The sequence below is a fragment of the Pempheris klunzingeri genome, chromosome 12 (assembly GCF_042242105.1).
Source record: "Pempheris klunzingeri isolate RE-2024b chromosome 12, fPemKlu1.hap1, whole genome shotgun sequence".
Taxonomy (NCBI): Eukaryota; Metazoa; Chordata; class Actinopteri; order Acropomatiformes; family Pempheridae; genus Pempheris; species Pempheris klunzingeri.
This window is the reverse complement of record NC_092023.1, coordinates 8,572,726-8,592,808: the sequence shown is the minus strand read 5'-3', so window position 1 is coordinate 8,592,808 and position 20,083 is coordinate 8,572,726. Positions and strand designations below refer to the sequence as shown.

Here is a 20,083-nt window from a genome sequence, read left to right as displayed (position 1 = left end):
TGAGTTTTGACGGTGCGAATTTATTTAAGGCACAAACATTTTCCATCAACTACTGCAGGGGTTTGGTGGGACCTCATGATTTCCACAAGGAAGCATTCCAGAGAAGCTAAATACACAAAATGATCGATCCAATTCAGAACCGGTGCACCTGTTAGGATCTGTCAAATTCAGCATGTGCATTGAAATGCAGTCTCCTGTCGGGGAAAAAAAAACAATCACAAACAACAGACCGATTATTATTTTCAACAGTTCTGAAGTCTACAAAGCTTGCTCATGAATGTTTAACTCTACTTACAAATGGGTAGCGAACGCTATCCATAAAACTGACAATTAAAAACAGAAGTCGTCATCTCAAGAGCTTTAATCATACATAGAAATTTAGTTCAACAGTACCATTCATTGAGAATGTTTTAGCAGTATGTATATTTAGTGTAAAGAGCATTATGTTTTTTTCTTTTTTCTGATGAGGAATATCCACAAGGATGATAGAAGCTTTCAGAAATACACCAGAGAGAGAGAAGAGCAGAGAAGAGACTGAGTACATGACTAAGTTGTAACACCCAGATTACATTTTTAAACACCCCAAAAGGCGACATTTATCTGTGGTTTATGTACCAGTGTCCATCTTCCTTGATGTTTTTTCCTTTTCATTTTAATTAAAGAGCAGCAGAGCCTTGAATGCTTTCAGAAACTAATAACTGTGGCGCGAGCTCCGTCAGATCAATGCCCTATAATGGAGAAACTCCTAGCCGTTTTCTATGACACCTCTCGTTGACCTAATCGTAGCTGTGTTGAGCTTTGAGTCTGGAGAACCATTGACACTGTTCAGAGGCAAAGGGGGTGGCGTGAGCGGGAGTGGAGGACATTACTGCAATCGAGTGTCATATTATAGGCATGAAAAGATTTGACCACATCCATCTATCAGTTCATCCATTTCTCTAGCCATACATCCATCCGTTGATCCAAACATCCAACCTATCAGAAAACACCACCATGAAACATACTGTATGTGCTGTTTGTGCTATCGTAGAAGCGCCACAACAACAATTCCAACCAGCTAAAGTCCAAAGCAAAGAAAAAAAAAAAAAACATAACATGTACAAGACAGAAGGTGGAACAGATCCCAGAAGCGATTATTTTTCAGTCCATCCATTCCTTTTAAGAGTAGTTAAGTATGCCATGTAGATTTGGCAGGCGGCTAACTTCATTGAGGGTGAGCCGCCATCTTGTTTCTTTCCCCTCTAAAACTTTTGAAGTTGCTTCTTTTGTGGAGTTGGTAAAGAGTAAGAAACTTGACTTCCAGAGCTGGTAATGATGGAAGCTGCTGTTGCGGTAGCATCGTGGCATTCAGTGGGCGCGCTGACGCGCAAAGACAGAGACCGTGTGTTGCGTTAAGGCTGGGAGGGAGGCTGCTGTGCTGCTGCTGCGTGCTGCGACATAGCTGCCGGAGAGGACATGGACTGGACCATGGGCTGAGCTGGTGGGGGTAGCGGAGGCTGAGCCTGCTGGGCCCCTGAGTGCGTGTTGGGGGAAGGTGGGGGTGTTGGACGTTTGAATTTGTCGGGGCTGGTGCTTCTTCTTGGGGAGGGCCTCTGTTGGAGAGAGAGAGAAAATAAATAAACATGCCTCTTAATTGAGATGTCTGAAAGTCAGTCCAACCAACATAATGTGAGGACATTCTCATGGGCGTTTCTTACATTTTGTAATTTAGTTATAGGCAGATACAATTAGTACACAGCAATATTTTTGTTCAATGTTTCCAGGGCCAAAAACTACAGAGGGAAAATAAGATTGAGAGGCAAGATTTCTTCTCTCAATCATGTTTCCCTCACTGAGCTATTGGTCATGACCTGACAACTGCAATTCCAGTCAGAGGAATAAAAAAAGAGAAGAAAATAGAAGGGTTTTAGTGAAAAATTCATCTGTCTGAGGTTCTGATCTCCCAGACAGAGTTATTTCCCTGTTTAACTCATGGGTGGGCTGAGTGGTGATGGGAGACATGTGGTCTGTACCATCCACATGGATCAAGGTGGTCTACTGCTGCAGTGATCACTTAGTTTGTGTTACTGTGCAACTCTGGCGTTTTAAAGAGTTAGTTCAAACTAATGTGTTAAAACACCAGAGTCACGGCAGCTAGACTAGCACTTCAATTACTGTTTTTGTCAATGGAGTCTGGATGGCTTTGAACTGAGTGATAGGACAACAGTTTCTGGTTAAACAGAAGGGATGGTACACATCTATCTCTGTAGGGCTTCGCTCTGTAATGGTGTCAGACACTTCAAATAACAAAAACCAGCATTTTTAGTGAGCATACTTTGATCTGGCCCAATTGCCTCAGCGCATTACACTGCAGCAATATAGCCTGTTTGTCGTCACTTCTCAGCTGCCAGCAGAGGCGACGTACTGGATCAATTCCAAAACTTTTTGTACCTACCAGTTATTTTTTAACCCAAAGTATGTAAAAAATATACCTCAGGTTTAAAAATACAGAAGTTATCATTTTAAGTATAATAGAAAAATTATTCAGTAATTTTTTTTTTTTTTTACTGCTATGGATGGTGCTAATGTCAGAGAGTTTAGCCAAAGGTTTTAGAAGCAGCTATTGGAAAGTGAATACAAGGATGCTGATCACACTGAAGTCTGCCACTAAAACTTCTGTTAGCCTAAACCTTTTCTCCAAAACAGCGAGACAGTTCCTGATAGGTCATACATCTTGCAACTGCACATTAAAATCAAGAGGGCATTTCACTGGCATGTTGTGCTGCCAGCATGCTTCTTCCCTCATCTTCTCCTACTCCTGTTGTCCCCTGGCGATCAGATTGCCCATCCGCGATATGAAAATTTAAATGATCACCCAACCCTCGTGCACACCAGGAATCCAGGACCAAACTCACAATCTTATTTATTCTCTGAATTATTTGCTGAAGTCACTCTTCCACCTCAATAGCTAACTTATTATTCTGGCACCAATTCTGCCTCAAATAATTCTGTCAGAGCATTAAGGCTCATTTAGGAAGCATCTTTATGACAAACTAATATTAACTAATTATGCCTAATAATATTAGGTCAAATATGAATGAGATGATACACATACTTCAGGTCCTGCTGGCTAATATGACCATATGACACACTGCGAATAGGTGTCAGTCATAACAGAAACTAAAACCACACTAGCAGGTTAGGCCTTAATAGAACACAGATGGTGGAATAAAACAGTAATAAAATCATAAAAGATAAGTTACTACAGAAATCTGTGACACAATTAAGGCTTGTTCATTGAGTCAGTTATTCACTGTGAAGAGATAAATGAACAGCCAACCTTGAGACATTTATGGAGCTAGTATCAAACTAAGAGTGACCTATTTTCTGTGATGTAACAACAATTATCTATATGAAGACCAAGGCAGTTTCTTTTGGCAGGTTTAAAGTTTGCAAATGTTCACACTCATAGCACTGCAAGACTTATAACTCTATTTACCGTTTGTTCATACACATAAAGAAGGACTACAACATCAACAGGGTTTATCACACTGAGCCTTCTGTATAAAAGACAGCAATTCAACAAAAGAAAAAGCAGTATGTGTGCCATGTTTGATGTTATTTGGCCAAATATAATATAACCGAAAATGGAACATCTTGCTCAATAAATGTAGTAGGAACATCATGCTGACATGTGCAAAGAGCCCAAATGTGTATGAGGACATGATTAAAGTGTAACTTTTTCCCATTAAATGTATTAATCATTTCTATTTGCTTGAAAAGCACTTTGCTTTACACTGCCAGTGAAGCAATTTAACTAGAACTTAACTTAGAATTTAACTGCATTCGCCAACTGGTCAAGTAGCAGTTTACATCCATGCCTGTCTAGACCCAAGATTAGTGTCGGCGATTCGGTATCTGGCCAAATGTGAAATATTGTGACCCCTTCTGCTCCTAACTTATGGCACTGAACAACGGCCAGAGACGTGTTCTTGCTGAAAGTTATGATGTCACAGTGAAGTTGGCCTTTGACTTTTTGGACGTAAAATGTCATCACATTTTATCCTATTAGATATTTGTGTGAAATTTGTGTCATACATAGCGATGAATTCTTGAGTTATGGCCACAAATTTGTTTTGCGAGGTCGCAGTGACCTCTGACCAACAACTCTAATCAGCTCATCCTTGACTCCAAGTGGTGTCTTGTGCCATATTTGAAAAATGTACAAATCGCTCAAGGACTTCCCAAGAAATTCACAAAAATGTAACGGATGGAGGGACAACCTGAAAATATAATGGCTCCTGCCACAGCCTGGCACAGGTGTGGAGTCATAAGAGAATAAGCAGTGAGATCCCGAAAGCACTCACTATTTGGCAGGTGTCTGGTTAAGGAGGTGTGGGTGGAAGTTATTTACCGCTACGGCGTGAGAGGAGCTTCCGTGGACGTGCAGGGCGGGGGTGTTGTAGTGGGAGATGGCAGCTCTGGACAGTGTTGCTGGAGGGGTGAAGCCAACTGTGTGGCTGCCATATGAGAGACCTGTGACGAAGACAGGAAGGCGGACATGAAGAGAAAGTACATACCGTATGTCCTTGTTTTGCTCCAGGTCATTATGTTTAACTATACATTCAGCTCTGCTTCAGCGCTGCCAATTCTCTACTCTCTCTCTCTAATTATCTGTTCCATCATTACTTCGACTTGGAATGATAGCAGAGACCGTTCACATCTTTACAGAGACCTGGATCTCCTTGCCCAGTATCAAATTATTGCTCTTGTCAGGCAGTCATGTTCCATTTGGATATTCCGACTTGGACTTTACTCCGAATGTAGCATTTGCCAATTAGGACACATGGGATATGCCAATATGATTCAGTTTTTGGGGGAATTCTTTGAAATTCATACAACACATTCTGAATGTGTGTCTCAACTGGGATTTTTACTGCAGTTTGTGACAAATGGACTCTTGCCTGTTTACAGTCAGCTCTGTGAGTTACAACACAACCACGACACCACAACAAGCCAGCAGATTGCAAGACTAGAGTAGAAAAGCACGGCCAAAAGAAAAGCTTACATTTCTGGTTCAAAGGAAAAACCCACCCATTTCAAAAACATTTTGAAAGACTGAAGTCAGAAACCTGTAGGACATATGCTATTATGTGATGTAGGTTAATTAGAGAATGCATGGATGCAGATAAATGGGAATAGAAGTGTATTTATCTTCATTTAAACAGCTTAGTAAAAATTTTGCTTTTTTATGAATAAGGGCAAACACCAGGCACATATTGTGCATGTGTACTTAGTGATGCTTGGCCATAAATGAAAACCATATTATCATCACAATCCTGATGCTGCTATTGACATTAGGCAGAAATTACACTACAAAATTATTTCCTGGGTGTTTGTGTGTATACAAATAACCGTATGCATTGGTTTTTTTTTAATCTCGTATTTGATCCTGTTCTATTCTAAATTTAATCATTTGTATATACAGTGTGTTCTATGTGAATGTATCATTAAGGGGCAGCAGCTTTCATTTCATTGCGCAACCCTGTGTTGTAAAATGACAAATAAATGAACCTTGAACCTTGATCTTTGATAGATGGAAACAATTTGTACCTGGCTGACTGACAGAAAACAGGTGTTCTGAGATTTGATTACAGTCTAAAAGGTGCGCATAATGTTATCTTGCTGATTTACACCAAACATGATTGAGCTGACCTGGAATGGCTACATTTTCCTCTGCATTGCATTCAGAATTAGGACTCCAAACTTACCCTAGATGCTGGAGTTTTTGCCTTTAACTAGCACAAATGTAAATATGTGTTTTATCCTCATTTATTTTTACTACAGTCTTGTTGCTCACACATGCTCAGTCACTTGATATTAAGCTCCTTTAAATTGCTTTAGCTGCCAGTGTCGAACAACTCATTAACAGTAGCAATATAAACTGCACAAGGAGTAAGTATTTCTTGGGAATCCTTTTCAAGGAATGTTTTGAATATCAGATAAACCTAAAAAAAAGTTACCATATTTATGTAATTTGGTTTCATGTTTACTCATTTAAAAAAACTTCTATACACAATCACTTTCTTACATAAGTTATTTCCAGAACAGTGCATTTGTTATGTAAGCATGAGGATCTTTTATGATATATATGATTTTATGATGGAAGGGAGTAAGAAGGAGATTTGATTGGACAGAGAGGGAAGGCGAACTTATTTTTATGACCTTAATAAACTTGTCAGGGGAAATGTGCTCCAGATATTGACACAAGATACAGTGGATTTTAATGCTAAGCTTTGTTAGAAAGATAAAGCTTGTCTACCAGGAACAGATCGTGTGAATTGATAACGGCGCTTTTTCTTTTTGGGTCAGCTGTTCTCTTAGACGCTGCATTACCTGGACAGCAACTATCTCAAATGTACATACCAGGTGATATGGGTCGGCTGGAGCTGGGAGAGGGGGTGTAAGGGATCGGGCTGGACACAGTCCTTGCTCGCAAGCCCTGTGCAGACATCTCGTTGAAGTACCTGAGAGGATGACAGGACATGTTTATGAAAATTTTGTAGATTTCTAGTCCAAAAACCAATGTACATACATATACATATACACATTTCTGTCAAATACATGGTCAACAGGAAAAATTATGGTTATGCGGAACAAAATTGAGAAAAATTATTGATAATCCCTTAAAATGCAAAGTAAACATCTCCTCTGTGGCTACTTAAAGTTGGTGTATATACAGTAAGTCCTTAATTTAGCCCAAATTCTGGACATGCTGCATCCTCAAAATGTCTGAAGTGGAGATATTTTCTAAACCTCTGAGAGCGATCAAAGAAGAAATCTCTGTATGCAGGTGTCTGCTTACAAAGATTTGTTTCTTTCCTTAAGTATCATAATTTGTCAGTCAAGGACCTTATTGGTCTTTTTGCATGTTTTATGTTCTGATGACACTGCATAAGATGACATGCAGAAAGTTGGAAGATGATTTTAGCATTCATGGAATACAGCAATGCAATGCCACTACTATGTGTTCCTTGAGAGGGTTTAGGTACACACACTTTCAAATGTTATTTCTTTAAAAATAGGAGCATAAAAGACACAAGGGCTTCACAGACAGACAAACTAAAACATGGATATGACAATATACAAATATAACAATTAGATGTTTATGTGACTGTGTGTAAGGCATTAAAGCTACCCCCGCAGTTTTCTTGGTTTTGCATTATATTAAAATCAATATTTTAGGGAGTTGTGATTTTTACTGTTTTCTAGTGTTTTCCAATAATGGATAGTAGTTTTTTCCAATGTCAGAATAATTGGTAACAAAAATAACTGTTCCATGAAGCCCTCGTTCAAATATGTGGTCTGTGCAAGGTCTTGGCCTTAAATGGTCCTGCTATCTTACCTAACTTTCAGGATAACACAGATTTGGATTACTGACACTAAACTTCTGTTAATTCTTTTGACGTTTGCCTTTCTTAACACTGGTGTGTGGAGCAACTGTAGTGGCCATGGTCTGAGTCAAAACTGCATGGCAGCACTAAATATTAAAAACCTTTATTTAATGATTGTAAGGACACCATAATCACAAGGCAAGCCTATACAACACTAACAAAGACTGGTTATTGGAGGAACTACTGTTGTGTGCTGAGGTGGCTCACATGCCTGTGGTCTTTTGCATTTCACCCTCTTTTGCACCTTCATCTTTTCATTTTTGATTCATGGAGCCAAATGCCTCTGCAGCCACTCTGTAACATCAGACTTTAATAGCCAAGCCGCACTGCTTAATAAGAAGACGTTGCTCTCATCTGCCTCACTTGATTTGCTGACATGTGGTATTGCACCCCACTGTATGTGCTACTGCAACATGTTTAGTCATCAGGCCTATTGTGTTTCCCATCCTCTACCTCTCATCATCCATCTCCAGACTGGATTCACTCTCCGACAGTTGTCTGCACAGGGCCTCCCTGCGCTCCATTTCTCTCTGAAGCTTTCTCTGCAGCCGGATGTTTTCCTCCCTCATGTGTCGCTCCTCCTCTATGTACTGGGCACGTTTCTCTGTATCTGGACACAAAGAAATCAGTTGAGATATTGTCAAGATCAGATTTTGGGAAGTCTATATCAACACAGCCAGCAGCTGCATTACTGCACAGCATGTCAAAGCTTGCACTTGTAAAACCACCTAAATAGAAGGCCTACAAACTGTGCAGAAATAACATAATAGCTTCTAAAGACCTAGACGAGCAAACACCTTTATATGTGCAGTACAATGACTTCTTTTTCAAAAAGAAAGTGAAAGGGTCAACGCTGATCTCCCCAAACACAGAGGATTATAAAGAAAGCAATGTCATGATTTTTTTTCCAGTAGCAATGCTGTCTTGTTTCTTGACTCAGCTTTTCAGAACACACTCAATGGTGGGTGAACAGCTCCCTCTAATGGCATAAACCATGCATAGACAGGCCAATGTTGAATGACTCGCCCTGGCATGTTTGGAATAATCACCAAACAAGTATTACTAATTCAATGAAATGGTGTTTACTGCTGTGCTGTTATACGGTGAGATGCTTCCTCTCTTTGGTCCATGCCCTAGGTGCTATAGTGGAACCATAAAACATGAAAAACTTTTCAATGTGCCTGCAAGCCGCTGATAACGCAATATGGATTTCACCTCCAAATATCACATGACTTCCCATCCTATGCTCCATCTTGTGGCATCACTTTTTGGGGAGACAAACTAAATGCAGGTGAAAGTGGGAGAGCCAATTAAAGCAGGTGGGACTGATCATGAAGAGACATACTGGGCAACAACAGTTAGGCCTCGTGGTGTGTGTATTCAAGTACATGTTTGCCAAAGTAAACATAACCCTGCCCAACATTTTTATCAAATTAGCAAAATAAGTGTTCATCCAAAAGACAAACCAGGTTGATAATTCTTCATAAAAATTGGCCATAGCTGCCTGTGATCTGTTACAGACAAAATGTGTACAATAGCATTTCAATGCAATGGCACAAGCAGCAATACAAAAAACAAAACTTAAAAGCTACACTAATACTTTCTTAACTGAATCACAAGACAACTGTGTGATTATGCAAGAGCCAAAACCTAGTTGAATTTCACATACCACATTTGCCTGTTTCTGACCAGAGTCTAACCAGTCAATACTGTTTCAGTGATGCTTTCTAAAATTATAACCCAATTAATGTCAGCAGAAGGCAGGAGTTTTCAGTGGATATTTTGTCTTGCCAACTGTTACTTTGACCTGCAGAACTCTTATTCTCAGAAGGTTATCATCACCTTATTGAACGACACATCTTAAATCTGAAGAACCCTGTACAATTTTACTTTCATAATGTCCTAGCCGATGTTTTTTTTTTTATTCAAGAATGAAAATTAGCCTTGAGATTTGTGGAAAATTGGCTATTCAAACACTGAACAATTGGTCGTCTCTTTGGTTCAAGTATCTTGTCAAAATATGGCAAGTCCTTGTGTTTTATATATTTTAGTATCGTAGGATTGAGGTATCTCAAAAGGTATCTCTTAAAGTTTTGTATGCTGCAGCATTCTTGAATGCATCAAGATAGCATTTCACAACAGTCCTCAATAGCGTCCTAGAATGCAGAAAGGACACTTGCTACCTGCAAGCAATCGCATTTCCATGCAGTATTAATGAACGTAACATATAGTACACACTAGAGCTGGGAATTTTGTCTGACATTACAAAGACTTGAGCTCTGGAGCAAAACACACACAAAAAAATAAAGTTTTTTAATGTTTTATGCTTGAGTATGGCTAGTATTTACGACACATTATTTGTTTCTGGTTTTAGATTAAGTGGCGGTCTTTATTACATACTCTATAGATGTTAACCTTCCCCCAAAATCCATCAACAACAAAAAACAAAATAAAAACCGTTTGAAATGCTTAAGTGTAATAGTTACCCCTTTCAAAAGGAAGGAAAAAAAAAAAAAAAATCAGAACACTACTGACTTTCTTAGTCAAGCAGTTCCACTTCTTCATGAACCCAAGACTAATGTAACCAATGGGAGGTAATGAGGATGTAAACTGTGTAAAATGAGGCCAGAACGTATCCTGTTCTCTCACGTCTGTGGAAAACAACCCATGACTGTGTGTTAGGAGAATTCAGCCCCAACAGGTTATCAGAGGATCAGATTTACTAATTACATCCTTAATCAACACTTGGGGGCATCCGCCCCTTCAGGGTCCACACTCTCTTGGATCATGTGACAAGGTGAGAGGCCACTTACGCTGCAGCTCAGTGGTGCGCAGGCTTTTCTTAAGTCTCTCCACCTCATTTTTCAGGAAGCGGATATGCCGCATCATGTTCTCTGGTGAGTCTATCTCCATGGAAACGTCTCTTGGGGAGGGAGGAGCAGATACAGGCTGGTCCAACTTCTCCTGAAGGATTCTAGTTTAGAAAACAAACAAAACACACTGTGAGCATAATTCAAGCTTTTTAAAAATAAAATCTATTTGAGATCCCCTTGTTTTTATGCAAGTCTGGACAAAACCCTATAGTGAATGAATATACTGTATATGTACGTGTACACACATTTATATATTCATTAAGCCTGATGTAGTTTGTCATTTACAGCTCTACAACATTACCCTGAATCTTATCTAAATAATCTAAATCAAAAAGCTAGTTGGTCAATCATTGGTTATTTACTCTGCATCATAACTGAGGCTGAGTCACTTGTTTTTGGTGACAAAGACATTTTTTGTGTGTTCCTGTGAATGTGTGTGTCTGTTGGAGACCGATAAGGGGCAAGAAATACACATTTTCGAACACATCAAAACAGACAAAATATGCCATCCAAATCCAAATCACTCATCTCTGCACATGTAACAAGAATGTAAGTCTAATATAAATAGATTTATACTGAGTACACTACAGCCAAATCATCAGATTTCACACTAACTAGTCAAGTTACAGATTAGTCGATCAACAGGTGGTCTACTGATGAAAGCTGAAGATGTAGCTATTCTCAAAAATTTAACTTTTTTTAAAATAAGCAACAGGAAGATGACAATCTGAGAAGTGGGAACTTCTTTTTTTTTTTTATAGATTGAGAAATTAAAAACAATGACATGAAAATAATTAATGGCAGGCATATTTCAATAGTAACACACAGGCATAAATACGGTTTGAATCCAGGCCCATAAAGAGTAGATTCTAAAATGTCCATCGCCTCTAGATACTGAGATGGTTAACTAATATGATCGTTATAATATGATCGTTGCACACCTTTTCTCTGCCTCCAGTTTGTCCATCCGTTTCCACAGTCTGTTGACCAAGGCTTCTTGTTCTTGCTCTAATGTGTTCTCAAGGTCGATCTTCTCCCGCCTCAACTTGAGAATAAAAAGAGCCGAGAGTGACGTTCAGAGATAGAAAGGCCTTGACTTTGAAAACATTCAGACGACTGCACACAAATGCACTGTACTGCAAACCCAAGGTCTGTACAGATAAGCGTCTTTTAAAATGAGCTACAGTCTCTACCCGGGTTAGAGACAGTCGCACTGATAGAGGAATGACAATGCAGGATGGTCTATTATGATTTCTTTATTGCCAACTGATATAAAATAAGCTGTTTTCTTGTGTTTTTGTACTTAAGTCACTTTTTGGTAAACAATGCCATTTGATTACAGCGCAAATCTGAGCAAAATACACAGTGGCATTATACAAGCACCTCCTCAACACACAGCAAAAAATGAAAGCATGCATGCGCATCTACAGAAAAATCCTGTCATTGGAGCATGGAAATATTATGGAGTGGCTCTGCACACACAGGTTTAACTCAGCCACAGACCAAAATGTTCTTTCCAGTTAACATTCAGTGGGAAGAATTAAGAATGATAAAAATTTTGGCTGCAATAACTGGACACACAAGTTCAGGGATATATGGTTCAACACTGGACACTGACATCTTCTCACTCTACCACGATAGGCATACCTGTTCCAGAGTTAGCTGTTTGGAGATGGTTTCATTCTCCATCTTCTTGATCTTTTTCATGAGCTTGTTAACCTGGAACTCCTGCTCCTGCTCCAAATGCTGCTCCAACTCTGCCTTCTCATGCTGGAGCTAGGATGGAAAATGGAAGGATAGTGCATGGACAGAGTAAAAGAAGAGGAGGTGGAAGAAACAAAAGAGATGAGAAAGAAGGGAGAGGAGCAAGAGCACAGGAACAGACTCATGATGAGTCACATAATAACTATTTGATGACCACAGTGAACAAACACACTGCTTAAACATTGAGAGTAAATAAAAACAGGAAGCTAATATTTCAAATCTACTGGATTCATAGTTAAATTTCCCAGTGGAGAAACAGCATAACATAATGATTTGGCAACCAAAGTAACCACCTTTGGCAGCTCACCAATACAAAGAAAGGGTGCGGCTCGGGACTGATTCAAAATGGGATGGTTGTGTGATGAATTATATAAGTGATTACTCGTTACAGGAAAAGGATGCAAATCCATGAATAGGAAAAGACTTGAGGGGAGAAAAGTAACCATTTCCATTATGCTCTGAGCAGAAACAACTAGAAAACCTAAAAATGTGGCTTGTTTAAAACTTACAATGACTGCATTCATACCACTGCTCTGTAGCCGAGAGAACAGGCCACCAAGTTTTGCCACACCCGGTGCAGCCATTTTTCCTCTAATTAACACTAAAAATGTTGAGAATTGTTTTGACAATGTGCCTCCTTTTTTCCAATACAACTACCAGCTACTGTATGACAGGCCTCCATCCCACTGAACTGTGTGGTGAGTCTGAGAAAATAGCAGTTCATTTTCAGCCTATGGAAACCCTGAAGAGATTGCACTTGGGTTCTCCTGCAGTTCAAGCAGAGGCTGTTGGCAAACAACCCCAGAGTGGCGATGCGCTCATGAGTATACATATTGCACAAAACTAGTAATTGAGTGAAAGTTTTCGCCTTCATTATCTCATGCATTAGTGATAACAATCAGGCTACAATTACACAGGAAACATCTAATCAGCTTCCTCTCAAAAAAGAAAAACCTTCCATTTGGACACTGAATGGTATCACAAAAGGGGAGGAAAAGTGCACTGGACAATGATGGTGTATAAGTGAGCTGAAAGGGGGACATTGATTTAAATACCGAGGCGCTTGCATCATTTAGCTACTTAAGCTTAGACTTGAGTAAAATGCCCACCATCAAGTAATGGTGGAGGAGACGCAGGTCAGACAAAATTGTTTACAGAAGTGCATCTGCACAGGAGCACTTACACACCCAGTCAAATAAATGACCACATTTGCTCAATTCTCCCTCTATCATCATAAGAGTATAACACATGTCCATGTATACATATACACACACTACAGGCCATTTCTAAGCACAAAGTCTACAGGCAGACACAGGTCTGTTTCATGTTAAGTGAGAAGGCAAGTTAACAAAAGCCAAACAAGTCCATCTGTATGACCTTAAGCAGGTACTGCTGGGGCATTTGCATGCGTCTGTTCCAGTTTGCCACTTTACACATCAACAAACCATTAGTCAGCCTACAGCTAGCCATTGAAAGTGTGAGAGTGTGCGTGTGCATGCTGTGTGCTCTGCAGCAGGGAAAATAAGATGTGGAAAACAGACTGAACCAAATAACCGACAGACGGGAGGAGAGTAATTTGAGAGTCATTTAGAGTAGCTAGCAGCCGCAGTGAAGTCATCTTGAGCCTTTCCAGGCTTCAGGCAAGTACCAATACAGTTGATGATGATGCACTAGCTGCTGCGCCCTCTTACATGAGATTGTGTGCATAGACACACACACACACAGTGAGCGCAAGCTGAACACACTTGAAAACGCTGCAGTCAAAAACTTTGCAAACATCTCTGCACGACAGTGATCTTAGCAGTCAATATGATAAGTCATCAAGAAGGGGCGAAAGTTCAAAGTGATGTCAGGCTACTCTCCACTGGGCCTGGTATAAACATAACTAAAAACAGCGAGTTAAAAACGGGTATTTTCCCCATCTTGTTCCCATCACTCACTTGCATGAGTTTCCTTGACAGTTCATTGGTGAGAAATTCCTCCTCCTTCTCATAGTTGACCGCCAAGGTCTCTTTCTCCTTCTGGAGGGCCTGGATCTTCTTGAACAACGTGTTGCTGATAAATTCTTCCTCCTGCTCTGCTCTTGCTTGCTGTGCGACAAAAACAAACGGGAGACAATGGCAGAGACGAACATCGGTGAAGCAGACTCTTAGATGTGGCACATCAAACGGTTCACACTTAAAACTGATTAAATTGCAACAACATACTGTGCTTATGGGCGTACTGCAAACCACCAATCAACCAAAATCTGCTGCAGTGAAGTCTGCCAGCCAAAGAGGAAGCAGAATTTTCCCTAATGACTCAAGAGATATTGCAGTAACGGGTGACTTACAGTGAGGGGATGAGTGAAACAGGGGGCACTTAGGAAATGTGTTGGGGCAGCTACAACAGCTAGCATTACGGTGTGGTGATACCTCTGTCCTTGTTAGCACCAGTCTCAAATTCTCCCCCCCCATTCTCACTGACCTCAAAGCTAAATTCAGTTTTGCAAGCTAAGAGAATCTGTCAGTTGTGAGAGGAACAATGAGAAGGACAATAGAAACCAAACCAGCTAGTTAAGCCTCACACATTTACACAGGGTGGATGGGTGCACTGAGGCTGACTTGCCAACATATGAGCTTGGCATCTAGCTAGCTAGCTAAGTTTGGCCTACATACTTCCCATCTATCCAACAGATCGGTTACACATTTTTATGAAGCTGGGGCTGATTAACCGAGCATGAAGAGACATGACGCATCGGTCCATGCCCATGCTGTTGCTGTGCTATTTATTTTCACTCTGTTAGCATATCCTCGATGGACCCACCGTACTGACAATATCTAACAGTGCATAATCAGCTGACCAAATAGCTAACAGCAGTCCGGTAACTTGCATCGTGATGTTCACGCCTATATTTTTTAACGCATTTTAACCTGGCGTTTAGCTAACGTTAGCCAAGATTAGCAACGCGAAACAAAACAAAGCAAAGTAGCTGCCCAGCCACCTAGCAAACGTTAGCCCGCTGGCTAAATTAGCATCATACCCAACTAACGCTAGCTAATGTTAGTAGAGCTAGCAAAACACCAGAGGGTAGTGCTCAAAGACAGATAACATGTCCATGTAACACATTAAATGTGTAGTAATGGACTATTTAGCACTAAATGAACAACACCTGTCACAGCTACCTTACTGACAAATGCAATATAATAAGTAGCGTGGGGATAGCATCCAGCTAGCCAGTTAGCTAGCTAATGTTACTCACAATGGTGACGCTAGCTTTGCGGAGGTCCCGATTCTCCTCCTGCAGGGCTTTGCACTTGAGTTTGAACGTCTCAAGCTCAATTTTAAGAACTTTATTCTCTTGTTGTAAGGAGGCCAGGCGGTTCGTTAGCTCCTCCAAACGGAACTGTGAAATGACTATGCTCGGTTTCCCCGAATTTGAAGCGGAGGACGACATCGGGGTGGCCGAGCTGCTCCCCGCTCCGTCGGTGTCGCTCTCGCTTGCGCTGTCCGCCATGGCTGTGCGACAGTGTGGAGAAGGGAAGACGACGGCAGCTGCAGCGTTTGAGCAGCGCAGACAGCAGAATGGTACACAGTGTGACCTTGCTCACGCTTGTCGGCATAGCGCCACCACCAGGATGTCTCCAGTACCGCCCGGTGCATCGCTGACATGAGACAGATACATCTTCATGTGTGCAGACCCCAGACCCCAAAGTGTATTTTGAGCTGAACGATAAGAAGAGTGCGTTGTATCATCGATTTGTAATGATGGACATTCCTGCATCATAAATGCATTTGTGTTTAATCAACATACAACAAAGAGGGATAGGCCTACAGATAATGTGTGCCCAGGGGCCACAAATAGGAATAGTAATGGCCATATAAGGGAATATTTACAATATACTGAATGATAAATAATGTAGATGGCTGAGAATTTCTCTAATGTGATCAACAAACTAGGACAATCAATTGTACTATTGATACAGTACCATTAATACTCATATATATTAAGTAAGTGAGTAAAGTTTATTTAGTACTTTAGCACTTTTCACAGAACAAAGTCACAAAGTGCTTTACAGGAGTAAAAGAAAATAAAGACAATAAGTATAATTAAATCATAAATTAGATCATAAAAATACAATAACAATAAAAATGTAATTAGTAATTTGTACTACATTATCTACAAATTAGTCTCATCATCCATCCTCTGTATAAAATATCCTCTTAAAGTGGCTGTGTAATGTTAATAAATTATACATATAAGAGGCAGGTTTATTTTGAAATAACGTTTGTGTTTTATCTTTTATCATGGGGTGGATGTGGCTCAGGAGGTAAAGCAGGCTGTCCTCTAATCAGGGTTAGTGTTTAAATGCCCGGCTCCTCCTCCGCACTTGTTGAAGAGTCCTCGGGCAAGTCACTGAACCCCAAATTCAGGCCAAGACCTTGCATGGTAGCTCGCTGCCATCTGTGTGTGTGTAGGTGAACGAGAGACGAACTGTAAAGTGCTTTGGATAAAATGCTAAATAAATGTAGTCGCTTATTCTGCAGGAATCAGCAATATCCACTTGGGGAACTCTTGTTGTCTTATGAAGAAGCAGCTGTGGAGAATTTTGCTCAAGGACACTTTGGTGGGGAAGAAAAACACAAAACTCTGGTTGTGGGGCAGTGTTTCTCATGACATAACACCCCCACACCCCGCTGTGGTTACATTGCTTATATAATAAAAAAACTCAAGGACACAAAGACCAGAACAGAAACAATTATTGCGAAATCAATGCATTTTTATTTTTTTTTATTTTTAGGTAGATTTTTTTTTTAAAGACGTCTGAAACATTTGTGGTGGCATCATTGCTGCTATAGCCTCTAAAAGACCTTGAATAACCAAAGTGCTAGAATAGTTACATTTCAATGGCTTCACTCTGTTAGTAAGAATTGTACATCAAAAAATCTGCTCAGGTGAAAACACATATCAAACAAAATTGACAAAATTGATAGTTCAACCATATCAAAGGATCCTCTACCCCCTGATTGACATAGTAGTATAAGGGGATGTGGTACAGCACCCTCCCTGACTTCCTTTAACCCCCCCACCCCCGAAAAAAAAAAAATTACATAGTTTTCATGTCCACAGCATAGACATCAGTGTACTGAGCCATCGCACCAGTAGAACACCACACTTGAACTACATGGGCATCTAATGAAAACCAATACAAAGATAATTCCTAATGTCATGTAAATTAAAATTTTTGAGCTAGTGAAAACGATCCTATTCGACACTGCATATACAGACTTTCAAGCCTAAAAAGATCACACAGTTTCAGAGTTAAACACAATTTATTTAATGCTTAAATAATTGTTTTTGACCATCCAGTGTTTTTGTCATACAATATGCTATTTAGAGCTACAATCAAATAATTTCTTTATGTGTCCTTAATGTGAGTAGGGTTTAAATTAAGGAAATACTTCACCAAAAAATCCAAAACAAAATGCCCCAGTTTTCCTTAAATACCACAGCAGCCGTTAGAAAACCAAATTGACACACTGCTAAAATGATTACAAACAGTCTAACAGTGTACAGAGACTCCTACACCTTATAGCCAATACGCACAATACAGTTATAATTTTACAGCGAGCCAGCCTACTAGCATTTACATTCAGATTATTTCTTTCTCGTAGCAGAAGCTGCCCTTCCGGTTTCACATAGACAGACAAGACATCACACCCTCAAGAAGCTATAGAACGTTTTTTCATCCTCACCCCAACATGATAAATGTTTTAAATGGTATCCCCTTTCAATTCAAAATATAAAATTGGTGACAAATGTTAGGGCTATATGTGCACACAGATAAAGGGTTTTATTTGTCATTTGAATAGTGTTTGCAAACTTGTAAAAATTGTACTTAAAATAATGTGAACAGCATGCATGAAAATATGAGAACTCTGAAAGGCTGCTTTTTGTAGGATTAAATCCATTCCCACTTTGGGAATTACTGAAATTTGATTTTCCTGGAAATTTCCTTTGTTAAAATCAAACCAGCTTTTTTTTTTTTTTCATGTACAAACATTATACCTGCTCTAGTAAGTAATTATACAAGAACCTGTGAAGTTACACTCAAATCTTTAAAAGTGGAACTGTTTCAATAAATTTTGAAAGCACTTGAAAAGGTCCTTCTCCTCAGTGCGTTCTCAACCAGTAACTTACCCTTTTTTAAGATTTTTACACATTGTAATTTTATATACAGAAAAAAGCTTTTGTGTTAGTTTAAGTTTTAAAAAGGAAGAAAAAAAATCCCAAAACGATTTACATCCTGACAACAATGGGTTCAAGAAAAAACTATAAGGCGAGTGTTGAAATTGGATCAGAAGTGTTCCATTAGATTTTTTTTGTGTGTTATTGTGTCTACTCCATTCTTTCCAGCCACCATGTGGATTGAGCTCTTGTGCCATCTTTGGTCACAGTTGCACCTGTGTGGTTGTCAGTATGGGAGTCTTTTTCGTTTTCACAACAAACGATGCTCCTCAAAAAGCTCTCACAACACCAGTGGACCGATGGCACGTATTGTTTCACACAAAACAGGAAGCAGAATCATTGTCCATGGGTCCACCACAGTCAGAAAGTGAGAACCTCCCGGCCTTTTGATTGACAGGAGGTGAGTTTTTCATGCTCATGCGTAAGTCAGAAGGGTCGACTCCTCTCACGTGAAAACAGTTTGTTTGAAGCAGATAGTTGCAGACTGGACCCTTGTCTGAAGTCCTCACACTGGAACTCTGCAGCCCTCTGAACACTCATTCCCAGGAAACATCTAACTTGGCTCCTGTGCACCTGTAAGACACAGAAAAGTGCATCACGTACTGTAGCATTGCACAGATGCACATTTACCATCTGGTGGCGTGTGTGAAATACTTCTCTTGTTTTTATAATAAAGAAATCTTGAGCAAATTTATAATTTCCTTATATCTACAACTGCACCTTATTCCTAAAGGAAGTATTATCATTTAGAGATAAAATTAAATTGAAAGGGTGTTACCTTTCTCTCATAAAAGACTATATCTGTTTCTGAAAACACTTTTCAAAGGGCAGAAACTGGCACGCTCTTCCATTTCTTTGCATGACAAAATGACAACATGTGAACAAGACCCGATGGTCCGTGGGTTGTTATGGTGACCTCTGTTACCATAGAAACTGCTTTGCCAGACTTGACAGTGGTGCCATATTATTTCTAAGTCAGTTTTGTACAGATGGAATGATTCACAGCAAACATAAGGGTGAACAGCAGCTGGGATTAACAGTCTGGGCAGGGGGGATAACAAACTCCTTTTGGATGCTACAAAGCTATTGTGAGTTGGGGATTTAGAGGACAAAAACAGGCATGGAGGGTATCAGTGGGGCAATATAATGCTGAGGTGTGGACCACTCATCAGCCCTGTTGCCTATTCACACACACTCAGTGAACACAGAGGGCAGAAATGTTGCCAGAGGTTAAGCGGGCTCAGATGTCAGTCAGCCTTTTGCACTGACTCTGTGTGACAGAGGCGCTATCTGGGGACGGGTCAATTAAAGTTTGGCATTTTGGGAAATACCTTTATTTGCTTTCTTGCCAAGAGTGAGCTGAAAAGACTAATGCCACTCTTGTCATTTAGGTACAGAGCTGGAGCAAGGAGGCGATTAGCTTAGCATACTAGACGACTGGAAGCACAGGGAAATAAAAGGTAAAAGATACAACTACCGGCATCTCACCAGGGCACACGTTGTATCTTGCTGGTTAATACAAGCATCAAGTGTTCCCTAAGGGTTTTTTTTTGCCAAACAAGAGTTTATCCAACTGCCTTCAGTTGCCTGGTTTTAAGAGTCATTAGTGGTGCTGGTAGGCGTATTTCTGAACTTTGGAGAGATTCAAGAAAGCCAAACAAGAAAGCAGATAAGCACATTTGCCAAAATGTTGAATTATATCCTTTTAAGGAAAGAGTATAAAGTCATTGGTTGCTGTTAACTGAAGTGGGTAGAGTATAGAATAGAGTACAACTAAGTAGAGT

The 20,083-nt window shown here is 40.0% G+C and overlaps 2 protein-coding genes across 2 annotated transcripts in view; both read right to left on the bottom strand.

Moving 5' to 3' along the window:
* Nucleotides 1–15,628, bottom strand: LOC139211060 (coiled-coil domain-containing protein 6-like). Its single transcript, XM_070841314.1, has 9 exons — nucleotides 15,312–15,628; nucleotides 14,011–14,160; nucleotides 11,954–12,082; nucleotides 11,248–11,351; nucleotides 10,247–10,407; nucleotides 7,887–8,043; nucleotides 6,406–6,506; nucleotides 4,394–4,515; nucleotides 1–1,592 (listed from the first exon to the last, which is right to left on the bottom strand). The coding sequence occupies exons 1-9, from the start codon at nucleotides 15,564–15,566 to the stop codon at nucleotides 1,392–1,394; spliced, it is 1,380 nt and encodes a 459-aa protein (XP_070697415.1). The 5' UTR covers nucleotides 15,567–15,628; the 3' UTR covers nucleotides 1–1,391.
* Nucleotides 15,629–16,820: 1,192 nt separating this feature from the next.
* The window catches only part of ank3a (ankyrin 3a), a 92,509-nt gene continuing 89,246 nt past the window's right edge, over nucleotides 16,821–20,083 (bottom strand). Inside the window, exon 51 of the mRNA XM_070840703.1 lies at nucleotides 16,821–18,872. Coding sequence (XP_070696804.1) covers nucleotides 18,853–18,872 — 20 coding nt within the window. The 3' untranslated portion in view covers nucleotides 16,821–18,852. The remainder of the gene's footprint in view (nucleotides 18,873–20,083) is intronic.